The sequence below is a fragment of the Electrona antarctica genome (genome assembly GCF_951216825.1).
Source record: "Electrona antarctica genome assembly, chromosome: 14".
NCBI lineage: Eukaryota > Metazoa > Chordata > Actinopteri > Myctophiformes > Myctophidae > Electrona > Electrona antarctica.
Window position 1 is genome coordinate 44,708,965 of NC_136795.1, and position 20,329 is coordinate 44,729,293.

A 20,329-nucleotide genomic window follows, 5' to 3' on the forward strand; every position below is an offset into this window, starting at 1 on the left:
AGGAATGTCTAAACGGCCTTTCAAGCGTGAAGCGATATAACGCGCCTATAGTTCATTTTCAATGAGACCTGCGTTTTTGCTCGGAGCACTGGGGAGCAGTCGCGGTGCGACAACGCAAGCGTATTTACGTGAGCGCGGCCCCGTGAATTTGTTGCGCGCGTGCTCGTTACGTGCACACGCCCGCCACTCACCAGACCTGGATTCTGTTTAGCTTTTGTTTTACGCTTGCGTTGTTGCACCCCTCTTGAGCAGACCTGGAGGAGGCCTGTCGTTGATCCAGGCAATAACGTCTGAGTAAGCGTTCCTCGCAGATGTTGGGCAAGAGGGTCGCAACAAAAGCTAAACGGAATCCAGGTCTGATGAGTCGCGGGCGTGTGCACGTAACGAGCACACGTGCAACAAATTCACGGGACCGCGCCTGCTCCGTGCAAAAACGCAGGTCTCATTGAAAATGAACTATAGGCCCTTTAGTCTAGTTTTACTCGACTAAATGTCATAAGATTTTAGACTAAAATGTATTTTGGTGAGCCTTGATGCCGTCGTAATGACGATCTACAAGCTCGAGCTTGTAGATCTGCTATTTTCAGCATGCAACAAAGTGTAAAATGACTTATTCTGGATCTCTTGTCCACTAGTCCCTTCCTAACATTTTAGTCTAGTTTTTATTTGTCGACGAAATTGTCAGTATATTTGGTCATAGTTTTTGATAGATAATTTTGAGTTATGGTAGATCTGTTAGTTTGGTATTTTTGTGGACTTGTGTCAATGTTCCCTTTGGCCCAGACCGTGTTCTCCTTATCCTATTTATGTCATGTCACCATCCACGTGCCTAATCATCTCAGCCCTATATTATCCTTTATATTATTTTATCATATTTATATTATGGATTTCCTGACGCCACATTCAGATTTAATATCTTAGTCAGTCTCCATACTGTCTGTCCCCAGTCAAGTTAACTCGCATACTGAGAGGTCTGTTTTGATGTGGGACTGCATGTGTTTGACCTTGATGCCTAGAGAGAAAGTAGATAGCCAGGCTTTTCTCTGTTAATTAAGAGTTCACCGCTAGCAGGGAAAGAAATGTTATCTTCAGGTTGCCATAGCAACGCCAGCCTCAGTGCTTTCCCGGTCTATGGCCCTCAATGACGGAACCAAGGGAGCTGTCACAATACCAGTCTCATCATCCATGTGCTGGTCCAATGAGCGCTTGACAACCAGTACCAGTGTGGCCTAGTGTGGAAATTAACTGTCTATTCAGCCAATGAATGTGTATCAACAAATGACGTATTCTACAGTATTAATGCCTGGCACATCAAATGTCCGGTAGAGAGAGAACCCTGTGCTTTTGTTGCACAGGGTGAGAGATTTTGTAATTTGGCTGTATGTGGATCTGTTCTGTCTCTCTGATCTGAAAATGAATAGACATTAATCATATTCTGCTCGGACTGGACAATCCTTCTTCCTGGTGGTCTCATCTTTTTATTGGGTACTTAAGGTATTTTTCTAAAAGAGTATTTCCTGCTCAGATCAACATTTGGATGTTGATCTTTCTGCTTAAAGTAATCCTGTTAAAGCTAATTGTTAACTTTGTCATCTACCATTGTCAGAGGCTCTCTGCCTAGTGTTGTGGTGCTGAGTATTTATCAGTACTTTTGAGTACTTTCTCAAAAGTATTTGTATAGTTTTAGCTCTGTGCAGCTCAATAATTCAGTTATACAGTCCTTTATATCTTTGGTGAGCCTTCCCTTATCTGTTATCTACATTATTTATGTATCAGTTTTAGTCATCATAGCTTCGTTTTTATTTAGTTTCCATTTAGTTTTCGTCAGTGAAAAAAGGTAGTCGACGAACATTTTTCGTCTTAGTGTTAGTCGACGAAATCAACACTGAAACCAAGGTCCAGCTGTGCCTGATGGGCGGGGCCCAACCCTGTGCGCAATCTCGCGCGCAAGTTCGCGAAGCCCATTGGTCGAAACCGTTTTCGCTTCGTTCTCTGTTAGCAGTGACCCTCATAACTCTGAGAGCGTACAAATGGAACCAAATGGACCTGTACGGGTCTTACTGACCATGCAGGAAGAGTCTATTTGGAGAACCCCCCCATCTGAGAACCAGTTAGATAACGAATGACGATTCAAGCAGGTTATTGTCAACCAGTTTGCCAATTAATGGTTGAAATTCTGGCGTAAAATCAGTTGAGAGACATCAGCAGCAGAGATTACTGTGCAGTTGTTCACTATACGATGGATTGGACAGTCATATTTTAGTTCACAATTAAGTCATTGTTTACATAGAAATGTAATATTGACTGTGTTAAGTCATTGCAACAAGATTACTTCACACCATAATATACACCGTCAGGTCATAGAAATTATAAGGGGTGACGTCACATCACAATGTAACAGCGATACTGTCAAGGTCACCCACCCACCCCTTTTTCCTCTCACTGTATATGTTTCTTTTCCCTTTTTACCTCCTTTATGATGAATTCCTGTTCTGTTCTTTGGCTATATAGAAGTGTCTATTTGTACGTCTCTAAATGTTTTGATGAATTGAACAACGACCCTCTTGTAAACGAGTGTAATGCTTTATTGGGTCGTCCACTCACAGTTAACAGTCTTTGTATTGAGTTGTGCTTGAAATGTACTGTAATTCTGCAAACTGTTTAATAAATATTTCTTCAATCAATCAGTCTGGCTCTCCACAGACCGTGGCAGCCCTGGCCACTCCCACATTCCTTTCCACACTGCAGTCCCATTTTACTCACCTGTCTCCAACTCCCTCGTCAGCCCACCTGTGAACACTTTGCCAATTTACCTGCTCCCTATATTGTATAACTGGACACTTCGCAAACACTCACTGAACATTGTCTTTGTCCCTGAGCTGTACCCCGAAGTTCCTGGTTTTGTTCTTCTTGAAAGGTTTGCTTTTTGGACTTTATTATTACTGCCTTGTACTCGGTAGAGTTTCGCCTTTTTGAACTTCCTATAGTTTTCTTTGTATTTTGAAAAGTTTGGCCTTTTGGCTCTCCTGTGTTTCCTGCAGCTATTCATTACAGCCACTCGTTTGTTACCCTTTCTGCCTTGGACTTGAATAAACCTTTTGATTTTGAACATTCCTGTTTGTGGCTCTGCATATTGGGTTCAGTCATCCTGCTATCCTGACAGATGCAGTCCAAACTGTTTTCCTCAGTTGACCTGAAAGACGTCATTCCATTGACGGCCGTGTGAACGTTGTGGTCAGAACTCTTCAGTTATGCTTCTCTTCTCACCCTAGAGTCAGTAGCCTCGGAAACCCAGACGTTTTTATTTCCAGGGAGAAAAAATAAGTCTGGGTCCGAGTCCACTTCAATTCGGCATAGAGTAGCGCAAACATCTCTCACTCTCTGCTGATTTTTGATCGTCTGCACCTTTGTTAAATTGACACACGCACACATGTACAAACACACACTACTCTCTCTCTCTCTCAGTCGCTCTAAGTCTAAGTAATTAGTCTCATGTCGCGCAGCTGCACATAGTTTCTCCCGGCAGAGCTGCCTATGCCATAAAAAGCATAGGTGAGTTCCAGGCTATAGAGTCAGTGACTAGACCGTATGTTGTTAGCATAGCCTACTGCGTATCCATGCAGTGTTAAGGTTTATTATGTTTAGACGGGGTCTTATTTGATGACTGTGTGTACACAGTATACTGTGTGCTTAGATGCAAAGCAAACATGAAATGCTAACAGACACAATACTTAATAGAGATTCTGAGTTCTGTCCGGTCCTGAGTGTGCTTCAGTGGTATTAAAACCGCGCCGTAGCTGGCTATAGTGGAGGAGCCATTATTTGGTTTTAATAATGGGAGTCCAAACGAAGGCCTTCAGCCAAAAAGCTGATGATTGTCTAATCTTTGAACCTCCTATTCATTGTTTTGACATGAAAATCCATATACCACCATGCAGTGAGTCCACAGCTCTCCAGCCTCAGTCTGCCCAAATCCTTTATTAATCCATTTTGGGCGGGAACCCCTTTTGGTGTTAGCATTATGTTATGCATTAGCTATTGAAAAATCACACCCGTGTGAACTGAGTGGTGTAAGGTATTATATAGCCTGATCAGCTGTGGTCTGACGTAATGTCTGACGTAATGAAATCACACCCGTGTGAACTGAGTGACCATAGCAACCATGCTCATTCTTTTGGTACGAACAAACACGTGGACACGTAAACTAACAAAGCCAGTTGTTGGAGTGGTTTACACCACTCAAAAATAGCAGATCTACAAGCTCATAGCGCGCCACCGAGTGGCGCGCTACGAGCTTGTAGATCTGCTATTTTTGAAGAATCGTGAAAAGTGACATGAAAGTGTTTGAGAACGACTGACATAGAAAAACATGGCTTTTTCAAGAAAACAGTCAGGATTTAGAAGACATTTGCAGAATCGTTCCCAGGTCAAAATGTGTTAAAAGTTTAGTCACCAAAGCCTTCAAGCTGTCATTACTTATTCACTGCAGAGTCAGCACCAACATTGGTTCACTCTAAGTGAATTGGGAACATTATTTAATCTTGGCTTCAGTGCAACTGCAATGCATTTCCTCCCCTGCTTTCTAAAATGAAAAAAAAAAACATGGTTTCCCCCCCTGTCCATCTCCATCTGGGTCAGGAGACATCTACAGTGATTGCATGGATTTAACCCATTTTGTCTTCTACATCCTGACAGTTTTCTGAAAAAGCTATGTTTCTATGTCAGTGGTTCTTCGATTTTTCAAAAATAGCAGCCCTACAAGCTCATAGCGCGCCACTCGGTGGCGCGCTATGAGCTTGTAGATCTGCTATTTTTCAATAGCTAAAGCATAACATAATGCTAACACCAAAAGGGGTTCACGCCCAAAATGGGTTAACTGCTTGAACCCGTAACATCTGTATTCTGGGGGTGAATATTTGGCGAAAGGTTTTAGTGTGGAAGGATAAAAAAAGGAGCCGACCAAGTATAGAGGGTCAAATCTTTGTGTGATAGGAACGTTATAGGTTTTCAAACATTAACCAGTTGAATGCTAGCTTCCCTAACATACACAAAACAGTTCAAATCAGATTGACCCCAATTAGGACTTTGACATTAAACCTTGTTTTTCCTACAACTGACCTCCAGTAACACATGCGCGCACGCACGCACGCACGCACGCGCACACACACACACACACAGAGAGACCCGGCCTCCCCAGTACATCGATTTGTTTCTTGTTCCAATATGAATCAGATTTGATATAAATAAAACAACAGGATAGCCTCAAGGTACAGCACTGATATAAATATCAACACACTGACTGTAATTCATCTAATAATAATGGACATAACCTCAAGCGGAAATTGAACACAGATGACAAAGATTAGCCATCTTTTGAAATATTTCAAGATTCTCTAAAAAATAGCCGACATGAGCTCAAGTGTACAAAGTCTGAGTAGTGGATGAGATGTCCAACCTTTGTTGTACAACTGTATGTATGGCTTATGTAGCTAAGAAGTTTTATCGAACCCTGTAAGGCGAGTAGTAGTACGAGTCAAGACCGAGTGTGGGAGGGGGTCGAGTCCGAGTCCGATGGGAGGCGAGACCGAGGCGAGACCGACACCAGATTTCTTTCTTCCTTTTTTAGTGGTGCAACCACTCCCTTAGGGAGCTATGTGTGTGGCTGGGTAGCTGGCTGGGTGGGTGCCTGGCTGGCTGGGTGGGTATGAGCACGAAAACAGCATGGTTGTTTTTCACCACCTGTGCGCAACCTAACACACACACAAACACACACACGCACGTATTAACTGTATATATGATGCTTTCGGGGTGTGCCAGTACAGTACAGTGACAGTACTGTACAGTAGACTGGAGGTACAGTAGATATAAATGAAAATGTGGACGTGAGAAGGGACTCTTATACGAGTCAAGGACTCGAGTACTACAACACGAATAACCGTACAGTAGAATCTACTGTACAATAATTATGGATGTGATTTTAGTATTCTCTCCATGAAATAGGCGCGGTAATGACGCAGTGGAGTGTGTCTAGTGTGCAGACAATACACCGGGTGAGCTTCGTTCCAGTTCATTCTGATCGGGTGGAGCTGTATCAAAGGTACGAGACAAAGTCTTGGCTTTTCTGACGTGATAATTTCGGTCTGGGTTTGGACGAAGGTTTTGATGCTTAGCTAGCCGAGAGTAATGAGCTCGCCTCATTCATTCAACTCATAAACCGTGTCGGCAGCAAGGAATGCTCTTTCCCATGTCCCCGAATGAACCTCATATAGCTGTCTGTCTGTCTGTCTGTCTGTCTGTCTGTCTGTCTGTCTGTCTGTCTCCTGAACTGTCTCCATCTCAGCTGTCCTACTATCTGCCTGTCTCTCCTACACTGTCTCCCTCTCAGCTGTCCTACTGTCTGTCTCTCCTACACTGTCTCCCTCTCAGCTGTCCTACTGTCTGTCTCTCCTACACTGTCTCCCTCTCAGCTGTCCTACTGTCTGTCTCTCCTATACACTGTCTCCCCCTCAGCTGTCCTACTGTCTGTCTCTCCTTCTACACTGTCTCCCCCTCAGCTGTCCTACTGTCTGTCTCTCCTTCTACACTGTCTCCCTCTCAGCTGTCCTACTGTCTGTCTCTCCTACGCTGTCTCCCTCTCAGCTGTCCTACTGTCTGTCTCTCTCTTCTACACTGTCTCCCTCTCAGCGTTGTTACTGTCTGTCTCTCCTAGACTGTCTCCCTCTTGGCTGTCCTACTGTCTCTCTCTCCTACACTGTCTCCCTCTCAGCTGTCCTACTGGCTGTCTCTCCTAAATGGTAAATGGTGCATTTATATAGCGCCTTTATCCAAGGCGCTTTACATAGATTGTGCATTCCATTCACACATTCATACACCGATTGCGGCAGAAGCCATGCAAGGTACCAACCAGCACATCGGGAGCAATTTGGGGTTCAGTGTCTTGCCCAAGGACACTTCGACATGTAGACAGGAGGAGCCGGGATTCGAACCGCCGACCCATGGATCATTGGACGACCTGCTCTACCTCTTGAGCCACAGTCTCCTACACTGTCTCCCTCTCAGCTTTGCTACTGTCTGTCTCTCCTACACTGTCTCCCTCTCAGCTTTGCTACTAGATAGGATGAGACGGGTCAGTAAAGCAAAGTTAGATAAAAATAATAATATTCAGTCAGCTGAATGTTTCTATAAAGAAGGGCATCAGATAGTTACTGGCCAAGTCTTTACAGTCTGTCAGCTGTGTGTGTGTGTGTGTGTGTGTGTGTGTGTGTGTGTGTGTGTGTGTGTGTGTGTGTGTGTGTGTGTGTGTGTGTGTGTGTGTGTGTGTGTGTGTGTGTGTGTGTGTGTGTGTGTGTGTGTGTGTGTGTGTGTGTGTGTGTGCGCGCGCGCGCACGTCTTCCTTGGCTTCACTTAATTTCATAACCTCTGCATGGGGACAGATAGGACATCTGTCATACCGACAGTACACCAACACTGTGTGTGTGTGTGTGTGTGTGTGTGTGTGTGTGTGTGTGTGTGTGTGTGTGTGTGTGTGTGTGTGTGTGTGTGTGTGTGTGTGTGTGTGTGTGTGTGTGTGCGCGTGTGTGTGTGTGTGTGTGTGCGTGTTCCAAATGGCTTATCATATTCCATTATCTCATACCTGTACGTCTGCACTAGACTGTCTCACACACACACACACACACACACACACACACACACACACACACACACACACACACACACACACACCACCCTTCAACCCTTGGCCCAAGGTGACTCTCCATTATTGGAGAGTGTCATTCCACTCGACAGCCTCTAGGGGGAGCGGGAGAAATCTGCAGCTTTACTAGATCACAACACCCTACTTGACAGACAGATCTAGAGGAGAGCTATAACCAAAACCTAAATTAAAAAAAAGGTACAAAGTGCCTTTTGGCCCAATGGTGGCGCTAGAGAGAAGAAAGCATGTGTCACCAAGACTACACAAAAGAGGAGATTAATATGATCTGGAGCTATCAAGGCTATATCCATAGACCTCGGTGGGACCTCGCATCCTTTGTGAATATTTGTATACGTCTCTAAATGTTCTGATGAAATGAAAATGGTGGACCCTGTTGTAAACAAGTGTTGTGCACAGTTAACAGTTTTTGTATTGAGTTGTGCTTGAAATGTATACTGTAATTCTGCAAACTGTTAATAAATATTTCAATCAATCAATCACTCAATCAACTAAAACAGGAAGCAGGCCATTACATGGATGCATACACATTGATCGATCGATCAATCAATCAATCAATCAATCAATCAATCAATCAATCAATCAACAAACAATACTTTATTTTCTCTCAATTGATGAGTGTTTTCCTCATCATTTTGTTTGTATTTGCACAATGTTCTTAATTTTCTTATCATGCATTCTACGTTCTTTATATTAAAAAAATAAGATAACTATATAATATAACTATTATGTGTATATTTATTTTTTCTTAAAAGTGCCATTGCTCTATACTTTTTTATGTTGACAAGACCTGTAATTAAAGTAATAGTTCTATGAAGATTCATGGAAGCATATTAATTAAAGTAGGCCTATAGTTCTATGAAGATTCATGGAAGCATATTAATTAAAGTAGGCCTATATTTCTATGAAGATTCATGGAAGCATATTAATTAATCAAGCCGCTCCTCGATCCAACCTGAAACAGCAGCTGAAGACCATTGACCATTGATTGGAGTTTATGTCATCACGCTATTATGGTGATTCCCTCTGTTTAGCAGCAGCTAGTGGGGCTGAGGCTGTAACGGAGCACAACAACAGCATGTGAGACCATAGAGTTGTGCGTGCGTGCGTGCGTGGTTTTATGTGTGGAGAGGGAACAGGTCTGTCTGCTTAAGTTCAGACACGCTAGACTGTGTCCAGTCAGCAGCCTGCAAACCAGATAGGGAGAGAGAGAGAGGGAGACAGACAGGAATGAAGGGGGGAAAAGAGGTGATAATGACTGTGTGCACGTTTGTTTGTTTGCGTGCGTGGGTGTGTGCATGCGTGTGCGAGTGTGTGTGTGTGTGTGTGTGTGTGTGTGTGTGTGTGTGTGTGTGTGTGTGTGTGAGAGAGAGCGAGAGAGAGAGAGATGCAGGATGCTGAGGTGACACTTACATTACTGCATTGGGCAGCTGCAGGAACACAGCCAGCACTACACTACAATTACACAACACTACACAACTCTACACTATAGCACTACACTACTACACACTACGCTACACTACACGACACGACACGACACGACACGACACGACACGACACGACTCTACAATTACACAACACTACACAATAACACCACAAATCTATACACTATACACTACACAACTCTACACTACTCTACACTGCACTAAACACAATCATATTACAGCCCTATGGCTCTGCACTGGCTCCCTGTGAGTTACAGACTTTATTGATCACATTTCAAACCCCACATGGACTGTCTGGTAATATATAAGCAAGGGGCAAACATCTTGAAAATAGCCCGATCCAATGCGAAGCGTTGTGAGCTTGTAGATCGGCTGATCGACTGGTTTCCACAATATTTATCTGTGGAAACCGAGGCAAACAAAACTAATGTAACGACTCAACTCCTACAATTCCAAGTGATTGTCAGGGTGGTGGTGGTGGTGGGGTGCCCAGGTATGATTATGCTGGGGGGGGGGGGGGGGGGTACTGTACTGAGCTGCAGGGGTTCTCAACCCATGAACTGAATGGCTGGAAAATGGAAATGAAGAGTTCACATATAATACACATAGTACATACATACATACACCTTCCCTAATGATTATATCTGGTTTCAGTATTTATTTATGGTGTATTGTCTCTATTATTAAGGTTGGGGGTCGGGAGTTGAGAACCCCTGCTGTACTGTACTGTACTGTACTGTACTGTACTGTACTGTACTGTACTGTGCTGTGCTGTGCTGTGCTGTGCTGTACTGTACTGTACTGTACTGTACTGTACTGTACAGTAAATCATTCGTGTATACGCATCATCAGCACCGATAATGGAACGGTTGTGGCCATAATGAGGTTTCCATGACCACCCGACCGACAGCCACCATATGAAGGTACATGAACATGACCTGCTTCTTCACTGGGTAAATGGTAAATGGTGCATTTAAAAAATATATATTTGTTTTTGGCTTTTCTGCCTTTATTAGCATAGTATCAAGTGAAGACTGACAGGAAAGATGGAGAGAGAGAGATAAGGGGAGAGACATGATGCAGCAAAGGTCGTCATGAACGGGACTCGAACACTGTCAGGCCAGAGCCTAGTATGTGGCATGCGCCTGGACCACTAGGCCAGCGGGCACCAATGGTGCATTTATTATAGCACCTTTAATCCAACACACACACACACACACACACACACACACACACACACACACACACACACACACGCACACGCACACGCACACACCCCGATGGTGGAGGAATCCATGCAAGGCACCAACCTGCTCATCGGGAGCAATTAGGGGGTTCAGAGTCTTGCTCAAGGACACTTCGACACTAACTCTGGGGGAGCCCACTTCGCACTGGGAACCTGCATGGTTCCCATCCGGCTACCGGCCACTCTACCCCTGAGCCACTGCATGGGCATTGGATATACAGTACTCACTTCTAGTACAACAACAAGTTTGAGTGTTGCACAAATGAATTTTTGCAGCACTATTGCAGCATACGTACTCCACACTCCACACACGATCGATACCAGCTGCACTCTCTCCTAAACCTCTCTCCTCTCTGCCCAGTGGAAAAGTCCAGATAAACTACCTGCATTTTTCTCGCTTCACACACACGCACGCACGCACGCACGCACGCACGCACGCACGCACACACACACGCACGCACGCACACACAGTGCTGCTGGGCTAGTCTCCTCAGCTGGCTGTCACAGTTGGAAACAGCTGCCACAGTGTTATAGTGTGTGGGTGTTCCTGTAACTTGCTACAGTCTCTTGCTTAGATCCTTCAATTTATCCAATGCCATCAGTTTCGTTTGACCAAAGTTTCTGATTTAATTTTGTTTCAAAACCTTTGTTACTTTTAATTAATTAATTAGTGTAGGCTAAATCTAATTAAGTTTGCCTGATGTTGCCTGATGTTTAACTTAACTGTATGTATGCATGCATGCATATACCATATCTGCTTTTTGTTTGGACCGGGAAAAAAATGTACTACTACTACTACTACTACTGCTAAAGATGACATGCACACCTCAGCCTCTGTTTATCTGTTTGTCTGGTCCGGATCGAGTGACAAATATGGTCAAACGATAATTCATAATCTTTCCGTCTCTCCCCCTAACACGATCTGGTTTAACTTCTGTCCAAATAGCCTTGAGTGCTGTTCGGAAATACATCACTGTTGAGACAAATGTACAAGGTTGCTAACAAACGTAGCACATTTGTTTCACTGCTTTGAGCCAGGAGTATGATTTGACCTTTTGACATGTGGGTTCTTTATCACTCACTCGGAGTCGGCAGTGACTCAGGTGTATAGAGTGGGCGGTAGAGTGGCCGGATGGCAACCGCAAGGTTCCCAGTTCGATCCCGGGCTCCCCCCAGAGTTAGTGTCGAAGTGTCCTTGAGCAAGACTCTGAACTCCCGATGTGCAGGTTGGTGCCTTGCATGGTTTCCACCGCCATCGGGACATATGGGACTTACAGATGACATATTCCATCCACATCTCACGATGTTTCTCTTGTTGTTTTCGCAGATATTTCAAGACTCTTCGGGCTCATAAACTGCAACTGAGGACAGTTCATATCGCTTCAGCTCTGACGTTCACAGAGTTGACGTTTGTGTTATTGATCCCTGTATACAGGGGGCAGTCATCCTCTGGCATTTGACTCATCATCATTCCAACTATTAGAAGCAGCTTGTATATTCAGCCACTGAGCACTGAGCAGCACCCAGGGACCAGCTCCACATCTAAGGCCGTGCAGTGCATTGCTCAAGGGTACATGAAGGCACGACTGGAGTATAGCACATTATGTTCAGATAAGAGTACCAGCACTTTACGGAAATGTCCTTAAGGCACTTAGCCGTGACGCTGAGAAAGGCTTTTGTGCCTAAATGTGCAGAGTACGTTTAGCTACCTGTATGCTGCCACCCGTGCCAGCTAAATAAAAATGCCTCAACAACAGCAGCCCTGTAGCGTCCCTGTTGTGTGCATTTTGTAGTATAGGCGATCGTTATGCAAAAATAGGCGAACATTCTGCAAAAATAGGCGGACATTCTGCAAAAATAGGCAATCGTTCTGCAAAAATAGGCGAACATTCTGCAAAAATAGGCGAACGTTCTGCAAAAATAGGCGAACATTCTGCGAAAATAGGCGAACGTTCTGCAAAAATAGGCGAACATTCTGCAAAAATAGGCGAACATTCTGCAAAAATATTATTGGTAGGAATAGTACCAATAATACAGCACAGTACGTATAGTTGCACCACTCAGTTTTTCCCCCTTTTTTTCAGCTCAGCAATGCACCGCCCCCCTCTCCTCCTCCTCCTCCTCCTCCCTGTGTCTCTGGGCTTCCATAACATCAGTCTCGCTGGCAGAGTGTCAGAAGGTGGACTCGGCCCCCGGCCGGGTCACAGCCCGGTCGGTGAGGGCTTGGACGTGGTCAAGCTGCAGAGCAGCGGGCGGCCAGCGCGGTGGACGTCCGTCCGCACCTTCATGACGGGAGGAAACACTCATGAGGCAACCGTAACCATCTGTCACAACCAGCTGCTCGTCAAGGTTAGCCTCCTTGTTATACCAGTGGTTTTCAACCCTTTTCATATCAAGGCCCATTTGGCCACAGACCACCATTTGACGAGGTTTTGCCTCTCAGACACCCGAGACGAAATAATATTTTGTTGTCGGTTCATCAGTTCACAATTCCATGCTGTATTGGAACGTTGATTAAAATAACAATAATTTTACTTTCTTGTAAATTAAGAAATGCAGATGCAGAATAATTTAACTCTTGAGAGCGTAAAATGAAACCAAATGGACCATTTGGTTTCATTTTAACCCTTGCTCTCAAGGGTTAAAGGTCTAATAAGGGTCAATTTGGTCACATGGTTGAAAACAACTGCCTTATCCTCCTGACCTGTCCATAAATTCCAAACTGCCGTCACGTCAACTCACCATTTGTCAGCCTTCTGATTGGTCCCCGACTGACTAACCAGCAGGCTCTTTCTGCCTTGCTGCACCTGTGATGTTCCTTTTTACTGACACCAAGTTTAAAATAAGAACTGAATGCACAGAATATCAATACGAAGCAACTGAAAAACACGTTATTTCAATGGTAGTGGATGGAGAGATAGGATTTTTGTCCAACCACGAAACGGCAACCAATGGGTGCGAAGAGGGGCACAACCACGGGCGGGACTTGACAAAGGGTGAATTGTCACAAATCATTGCAGTTGGGCAAAAACGTCCTATCTTATTTTAACTCTGTGTGTGTTTTGGTAAATTCCCGCGCTGATCATACTATAACTACAGGGTCACACAAAAGGCATACAAAAATGTATGCTTTTGAATTTGAATGGTGAAACAGTTTCAGGATTCAAAACATGGGACATATGAGGTTTCCACCTGAGACGTAATACACTTTCTAAAGGCTCATTCATAGTCTGGATTTTCGGTGGTGAGGTGACCACCGGAGCTGAAATAACGTTGAGCGGTGGTGAGTAAAAACAGAGAGAAGGGTGGTTTGCTCTTCACCGTGGCTTGTGACGTCATGTTGTATAGTTCGGTGGTCACCTCACCACCGAAAATCCAGACTATATGAATGTCACAAAGTATGCCATTACTTGTTGAAGATTCTAAACTTTACTTTTGTATTTGTATTTTTTTGATACTTTCACTCCACTACATTTCCAAAGACCAAATATTGTACTTTTGACTTGAATCGAAAAAGTAGAGTTTTGATGAATTACTTGTGAATTAACCTCTTTAAGTCCTATTTCAAATGTAGTGGAAAATAGCAGACATACAAGCTCACAATCGTATGATATTCTTTGAACATTTCGGGAAAATTCAAGTCAATTGTTGTTGTACTTTGTACTTTGCAATACTTTATTTTTTACAAATGTACTTTTGAATACTAAAAGCGCGGGTCCAAATTTAACTGAGAAACGTTCACTTCATGTTGTTCTGCAAATATTTGACCAGGAGTGACACTTTGTCCACTACGGAAGGTCACCTACCACTGACTTGTTTAATCCGAACCGCTGACACATCAATTGTCACCACTTTAGCCCCATCTGTGACCTCAGCCTCCGCTGTGTAGCTCAGGGATTCGGTCACATAAAATTAAGAACCGGAAGAGAGGTACTAAGGGAAATTTAGCTTAAGTTATGGCAAATCTGGAAAAAAAATGCTTACCACTAGCTTTCTTCACAGGTGTGTTCATAAAGGTGTCTACTATCACAGAAAAAAAATTTCTAAGCCAACTCCCTTCGGAGACTTTGTGGGAGCCAATCAAAGTTGGGGTACCCGGAGGGCCTATAAGGACATTTTAAAATTGGCCAATATCAGCGTGTGAGGTGTGTAAATAGGGGTTTTTGGGGGTGCTGAATCCGTTCCAACCATTCATTTTCAGTTAAAAATTACTTCTGGCCATAAAATTGGCCATGTCTGCTTTTGTATGTCCCAGACATACGAGTGTAATAACTAATAATCCATTGTATGCATATCTCAATGGATGTCTATGGTGTTTTTCTTGTTTTCTTTTCCGTTTGTGTGTTGGTGTGGGGGGGGCATATTCAAATTATAAAAAGCATTTTATTAATATAAGTTGGCTTGGAACAATTTTTTCTGTGATAGTACACACCTGTATGAACACATCTATGAAGAAAGCTAGTGGTAAGCATTTTTTCCCCCAGATTTGCCACAACTTAAGCTACTTTTCCCTAACTAAGGGGGTGAACGTCGACATTGGTCGACATCGTGTCACAAATGTAAAAAGTAGTCCTGGGATCCTAGTAGTGCGGCACCGAGTGCCGTGCTATGAGTTTGTAGGTCTGTTATTTTTTTTAAATCGTGAAAATGTGGTGCAAATCTTTGAATATATTTCACTACGGAAATAAGTGCCACAGCAGGTTACGTCGAGGGAATGAGCCAGAAAACGGAATTAGATTTTCAGGTTTCCAGCATGGAGACAGCACCAAGGAAACCAGATTGACGAGTTTACAAAAATACGTAGAATGGCTTGGATCTCGGCTGTATGGCGCACGGGCGCAGAGACATAACGTTCAACAAAGTATCTAAGCACAGCCGTGTTTGTTCACAACATTTTCCTTGTAATGTATTTGGGCCCGACGTTCTTTCTATCCATCCTGGTGTTGGTTCGTGTTGTCGCCAAGAACGAGCTCAATATTTACAAAAACATACCACCGTCACTCTATTCTGAGTGATGTGGGCTAGAATTTAAAGCCCACGAGAAGGCCGTCCCTAGCTTTTCAGACGCCGCCCCCCTCTTGGTGACGTACACGTTTTCACACGCTATAGAGGGGTGTGTTTAAGCTACGTGCAACACAAAATGTCTTTGGGAAACCCAGCCAAATATCTGTATTAAAGCAGTTGTCTCTTCTTATCAGCTGTAAATAGAGTTGAAGGTATAATTTCACTTTGTTATGTGACGGCTCTCTCCTCTCTGATCCACAGCTTCAGATCCACCGCTGAGCAAAGACTCCCAGAATGCACCGCTGCACCTCCCCTCCGCCACCCTGCACCATAACAACGCTGTGCGCGTGGCCTTCCGTCTCTTCGTCTCTGTCTCTGGCAGCGCCCACTTCATCCGCAGGGTTCAGCTTGGGGGGTCAAGTGCACTCCATACAACCGCTATCCTGCACCTGCCAGTCGGGTGAGTCGGCCTCGAAACCCTTCCCATCAAAGACTGGCCAGTGAGGCTAGTGTGTGATATGAAATGTGAGCTGTAATCATATTCCATCATATTCACGTGCTTTTGGAGATAAATGAGACAGACTCCATGCAGTCACTTTCAGTAGTAGAGGCCTGCAGAGGGGAACTGTATGTGTCTGTGACACAGGTGATGGTCGTTATTGATGCTCATTAATACATCAAGGAAGGCAATTATGTTTCTGCACTGTCAAATAGGAAAATAATTGTGTTGAAAACATCGTGTAAAATCGTATCGTGAACCTCATATCGTGATACGTATCGTATCGTGAGTTGAGTGTATCGTTACATGCCTATACTGGCCAGTGAGGCCAGTGCAAACATAAAGGGAACCACTATCAGCTCTGCAGTTCTGCGAGTCTCTGAGCAAGTATAGCCTGGCCCAGCCAGCGTGATTTCTGGTCTATAGAGGGGGCGGGTGCCGCTGGGATCACGGTGGTCTTTCCTATTGGTTCTGCTACAGGTTTCCTATTGGTTCTGAGCCCCTGCCACCCTCAGAGGGGGGCGGGGGCTGCATGTATTATGCCAATAATACATGAAGCCTCGCCCCCTTCAATGAATGAAATCATGAACGCGTCACCAAACCGACGCCCACTCGATCCAATGCGTGCCGATTCGACACCACCCACGACGGAACTCTGTCTAATCAGCACAGCTGATGATACTTCTAATGTGATTAAAGATCATTCTCAAATCTCAAAGGTTGAGAACAAGGGGCCAGTGAGGCGCTCCAACGTTGAAGCTCTGGGCCCTAGTGGTAAGAGGAAGGACTGCAGGCGGACCCGTGCACGGACACGTAGGACCATCACTCCCTACGTCACCCATACGTCACCCCGGACCTCAAATTTGAGGTCCGGAGGAGGTACTTCCGGCAGTCTTCCTCCGGGTGCTTCAAAACGCCACTGAGCAACTTCATCGAAATGAATAGCTTGGGGGCGGGGCTAGTGCTCCAGTTCGGTCTCTATCCTTTATATACTCTATGGTTGAGAATCACAGCTGTATGGCTATATATGGCCACACTATAGAGCGTTGCAGTCCCGCCCCCTCGAGAGACCCGGAAAATAAATCCCCGCTCATTTTCCTCATAGACTTTTCAGAAAGTATTTATTTAAAGACGTTTACGCCGCGGACAGAGCCAACTCTTGTCGTGACAAATCATGACAACAAACACAATTTTTCGGGCCAAACAAAGAATTAGAAAGTAGAGAAAAACGGCCGGTTACAACACTTTTTTTTGTTGTTTTTCTTCTTTGTAATTATTTGTTTGGTCCAAAATATTGTGTGTGTTGTCATGATTTGTCACGACAAGAGTTGGCTTCGTACAACGCTTAAAAGGTCTTTAAATAAATACGTTTTGAAATGTCTATGGGAAAGATGCATTGGGATTCATTTCCTGGGCCTGGCATTGTCATGAAAGGGGGCGGGACTGCAACGCTCTATAGAGATCTCTGCATCTCTGTGTGCCTTGAATGCCTATTTATGGAGTCCTCTGAGTCTGTCCTTGTCCCTTTTATGTTAAATAGGAAAACATCACCAGCACTCACTTTGTCCTAAGACCCACATTGGTTTTTTTCCATAAATTTTTGAGTGGTGCAACCACTCCAAGGAACAACAATGTCCGTCCTAACCTATGTGACTATGTCCTAACCTATGTGACTATGTTTAGAGTACCAGTAGGGGCAAAAGTGGCGCTGTTGTGCCAGAAACAGACAGAGAGAGATAGTGTTGCACTGTTGCCTGCTAATTACACAGAGAGAGAGAGCGAGAGAGAGAGAGAGAGAGAGAGAGAGAGAGAGACGCAGGGGGAGAGGGGAGTTGCACCACTCTTTTCATAAATATCATGACTCATCGTCTGCAGCTGATGAGTCGAGAATTAACAAATGCATAAACGGAGCCGAGTTCGTGCCACGATGACAATGCAAACAGTCAGTTAATTGGTGTTTGTTTTCACGTCGTCGTTAGACTCGGATCCTTCCTGTCCGACGGGTTTACCATCACAGTATGTTCATCATTATACCACAGGTTGTTTCGAGGAAGCAATCTGATGTATTAAACCAGCACCATTCACCACCTAATCAAAACAAAGAATTCAGCTGCTCTGTTTTCCCAGAGCGCTGGCAAACTCGGTGGCTAGGCTAGCTAGTTTCTTGGGACATTTGTGGTCGTAGTGACTACATCCGTCATTAAAACAATATATTTTTTCAGCGATTTTTCATAGTTTTAAGGGTAACTGTTGTATAATTGCAATATTACACTCAAGGGTGTGGTTTAACGTGATTATTGCCACTTCAGTGATGCTTGCGGAACTCGACTACGTATCGTTCCTGACCGCATCACTGACGTGGCAATAATCACGTTAAACCACACCCTCTCGTGTAATATTGCTTAATTGACAGTTCCACTTCTACTGTTCAGACTTCTTCAGCAGCAGACTTCCTTTAGGCTTGAGCCGAAGAGACCTCCTGCGCTCCTCCGTCCGTTCGGCCTCCTCCCGTCTCCTGGCACACGCCTCGATCCCTCCGTCCATCTCCGTGCTCAGCAGGACGACGCGTCTGGACAGCTCCTCGCTCTCTCGCCTCCTCCTCTGCTGTCCCGTCATCGGAGGCGCCGGTCTCCCGTCCGCGAACGACCAGTCGGGAAGATCCGTCAGAGGTCCGTAGCGGGAGCCGTTCAGAGCGAGCCCGTGTTGCTTCCTCCATTTCATTCCGGCCTGCGCCGCGCGCGTGGTGCAGATGGACCTGCTGCTGCCGATGGAGCTGCAGAGCCTCAGAGCCGAGGAGCACGTCTTCATGGGCGCCGCCATGTTGCCTTCATGCACCTCGTCTCGTAAAATAGTGTTTCCCGTCAGAGAGGTGCACCCAACAAATGTGAAATACCCGGCACCGCATTCTCTTTGTCAACGTGTCCCTTTTTTATGGCCATATATGGAGATCCCTGATGTCATCAGTCAATGCCATATATGGGCATATAGGCCCATATATGGGTGTAACGGTTGGTTCGGCAGTTCTGGATAACTGGATCTCCATTATATGCCCGTAACCATAGTTCCCAATGCAGCCATTCCTATAGAGCGTCGCAGTCCCGCCCCCTACCATGGCCCAGGAAATGATTCTCAGTTCATTTTCCTCATAGACATTTCAGAAAGTATTTATTTAAAGACGTTTACGCCGCGGACAAAGCCAACTCGAGTCGTGACAAATCATGAAAACAAACACAATTTTTTGGGCCGAACAAATAATTAGAAAGAAGATAAAAACGTCAGGTTACAACACTTTTTGTTGTTTTTCTTCTTTGTAATTATTTGTTTGGTCCAAAATATTGTTTGTGTTGTCATGAGTTGTCACGACTCGAGTTGGTAACCGTCTTTAAATAAATACTTTTTGAAATGTCTATGGGAAAAATGCATTGGGATTCATTTCCTGTGCCATGGTAGGGGGAGGGACTGCGACGCTCTATAGCTCTGGTCCTTACTGCTCTTGCTGCCGTTGCATTAAGGCTATGGAACTGATTGATTGGCTTCCTGCCTCGCATGAAATGCAGACCAGCCTCTCCACTGCAGCGAAAATAAAAATAATGTTTTACCTATACTCACCAATACAAAGACGGGTTGTGTAATTAGAAAGCATATACTTTCCTTATAGTGGACGCACTTTGAGCCCCCTTGCCACACGTATAAATGCACTTTTTGGCCAGAAAAGGGATTTTGTTTTCATTCCATTTTTTTTGTTTACTCCACTGCGCCCTCTACCGATATTGCCAAGAGAAAACCCTCATAGAGAAGATTTTTCCTGGTGAGTAGGTAAAACATTATTTTTTATTTTCGCTACAGGAGAGGCTGGAGTCTGCCTTATTTATGCGAGCCTGGGCGGGAACCCCTTTTGGTGTTTTAACTAAGCATTATGTTATACTTTAACTATTGAAAAATAGCAGATCTACAAGCTCATAGCGCGCCACTCGAGCTTGTAGGTCTGCTATTTTTGTAAAATCGTAAAAATGCGGCACAGATCTTTGAATATTATATTCTTTCAGAGCGAACGTTTTTTTTTATTTCCACGTCAGGCCTAAATGGTGCTAAGCTATTTCCAACTGAGCCCATCATAGCTGGTCTCACATCATGTCATTGTGTGTGCATCTTCTTCACGCTCCCTGGAGGATGAACCCTACTGCGATCCCTTGGTCTTTCACCATGGAGCGGTTACTCTCTGCCTTTCCTTTTCAACTTATTATGTTCCTATATGCATTAGGGCCATAATGAGTCTGAGTCAGGGCAGTATTATGCGTGTCTTAAGTACCAGGTCTTATTACTTAACTTAAGACCTGGAGGGCGGCATGATCAATGCCATTTGGCTATTCTGAGTGGCCAAACTCAGAATACGCCTCCAGGTCTTAAGTTAAGTCATAAGACCT

The 20,329-nt window shown here is 44.5% G+C and overlaps 1 protein-coding gene across 1 annotated transcript; it reads right to left on the reverse strand.

Annotated features, from left to right (window-relative positions):
- Window positions 1–18,326: 18,326 nt before the first annotated feature.
- Window positions 18,327–18,725, reverse strand: LOC306937233 (uncharacterized protein; the record flags this gene model as incomplete). Its single annotated transcript, XM_079520898.1, has 1 exon — window positions 18,327–18,725. The coding sequence occupies one exon, from the start codon at window positions 18,723–18,725 to the stop codon at window positions 18,327–18,329; it is 399 nt and encodes a 132-aa protein (XP_079377024.1).
- Window positions 18,726–20,329: the final 1,604 nt, after the last annotated feature.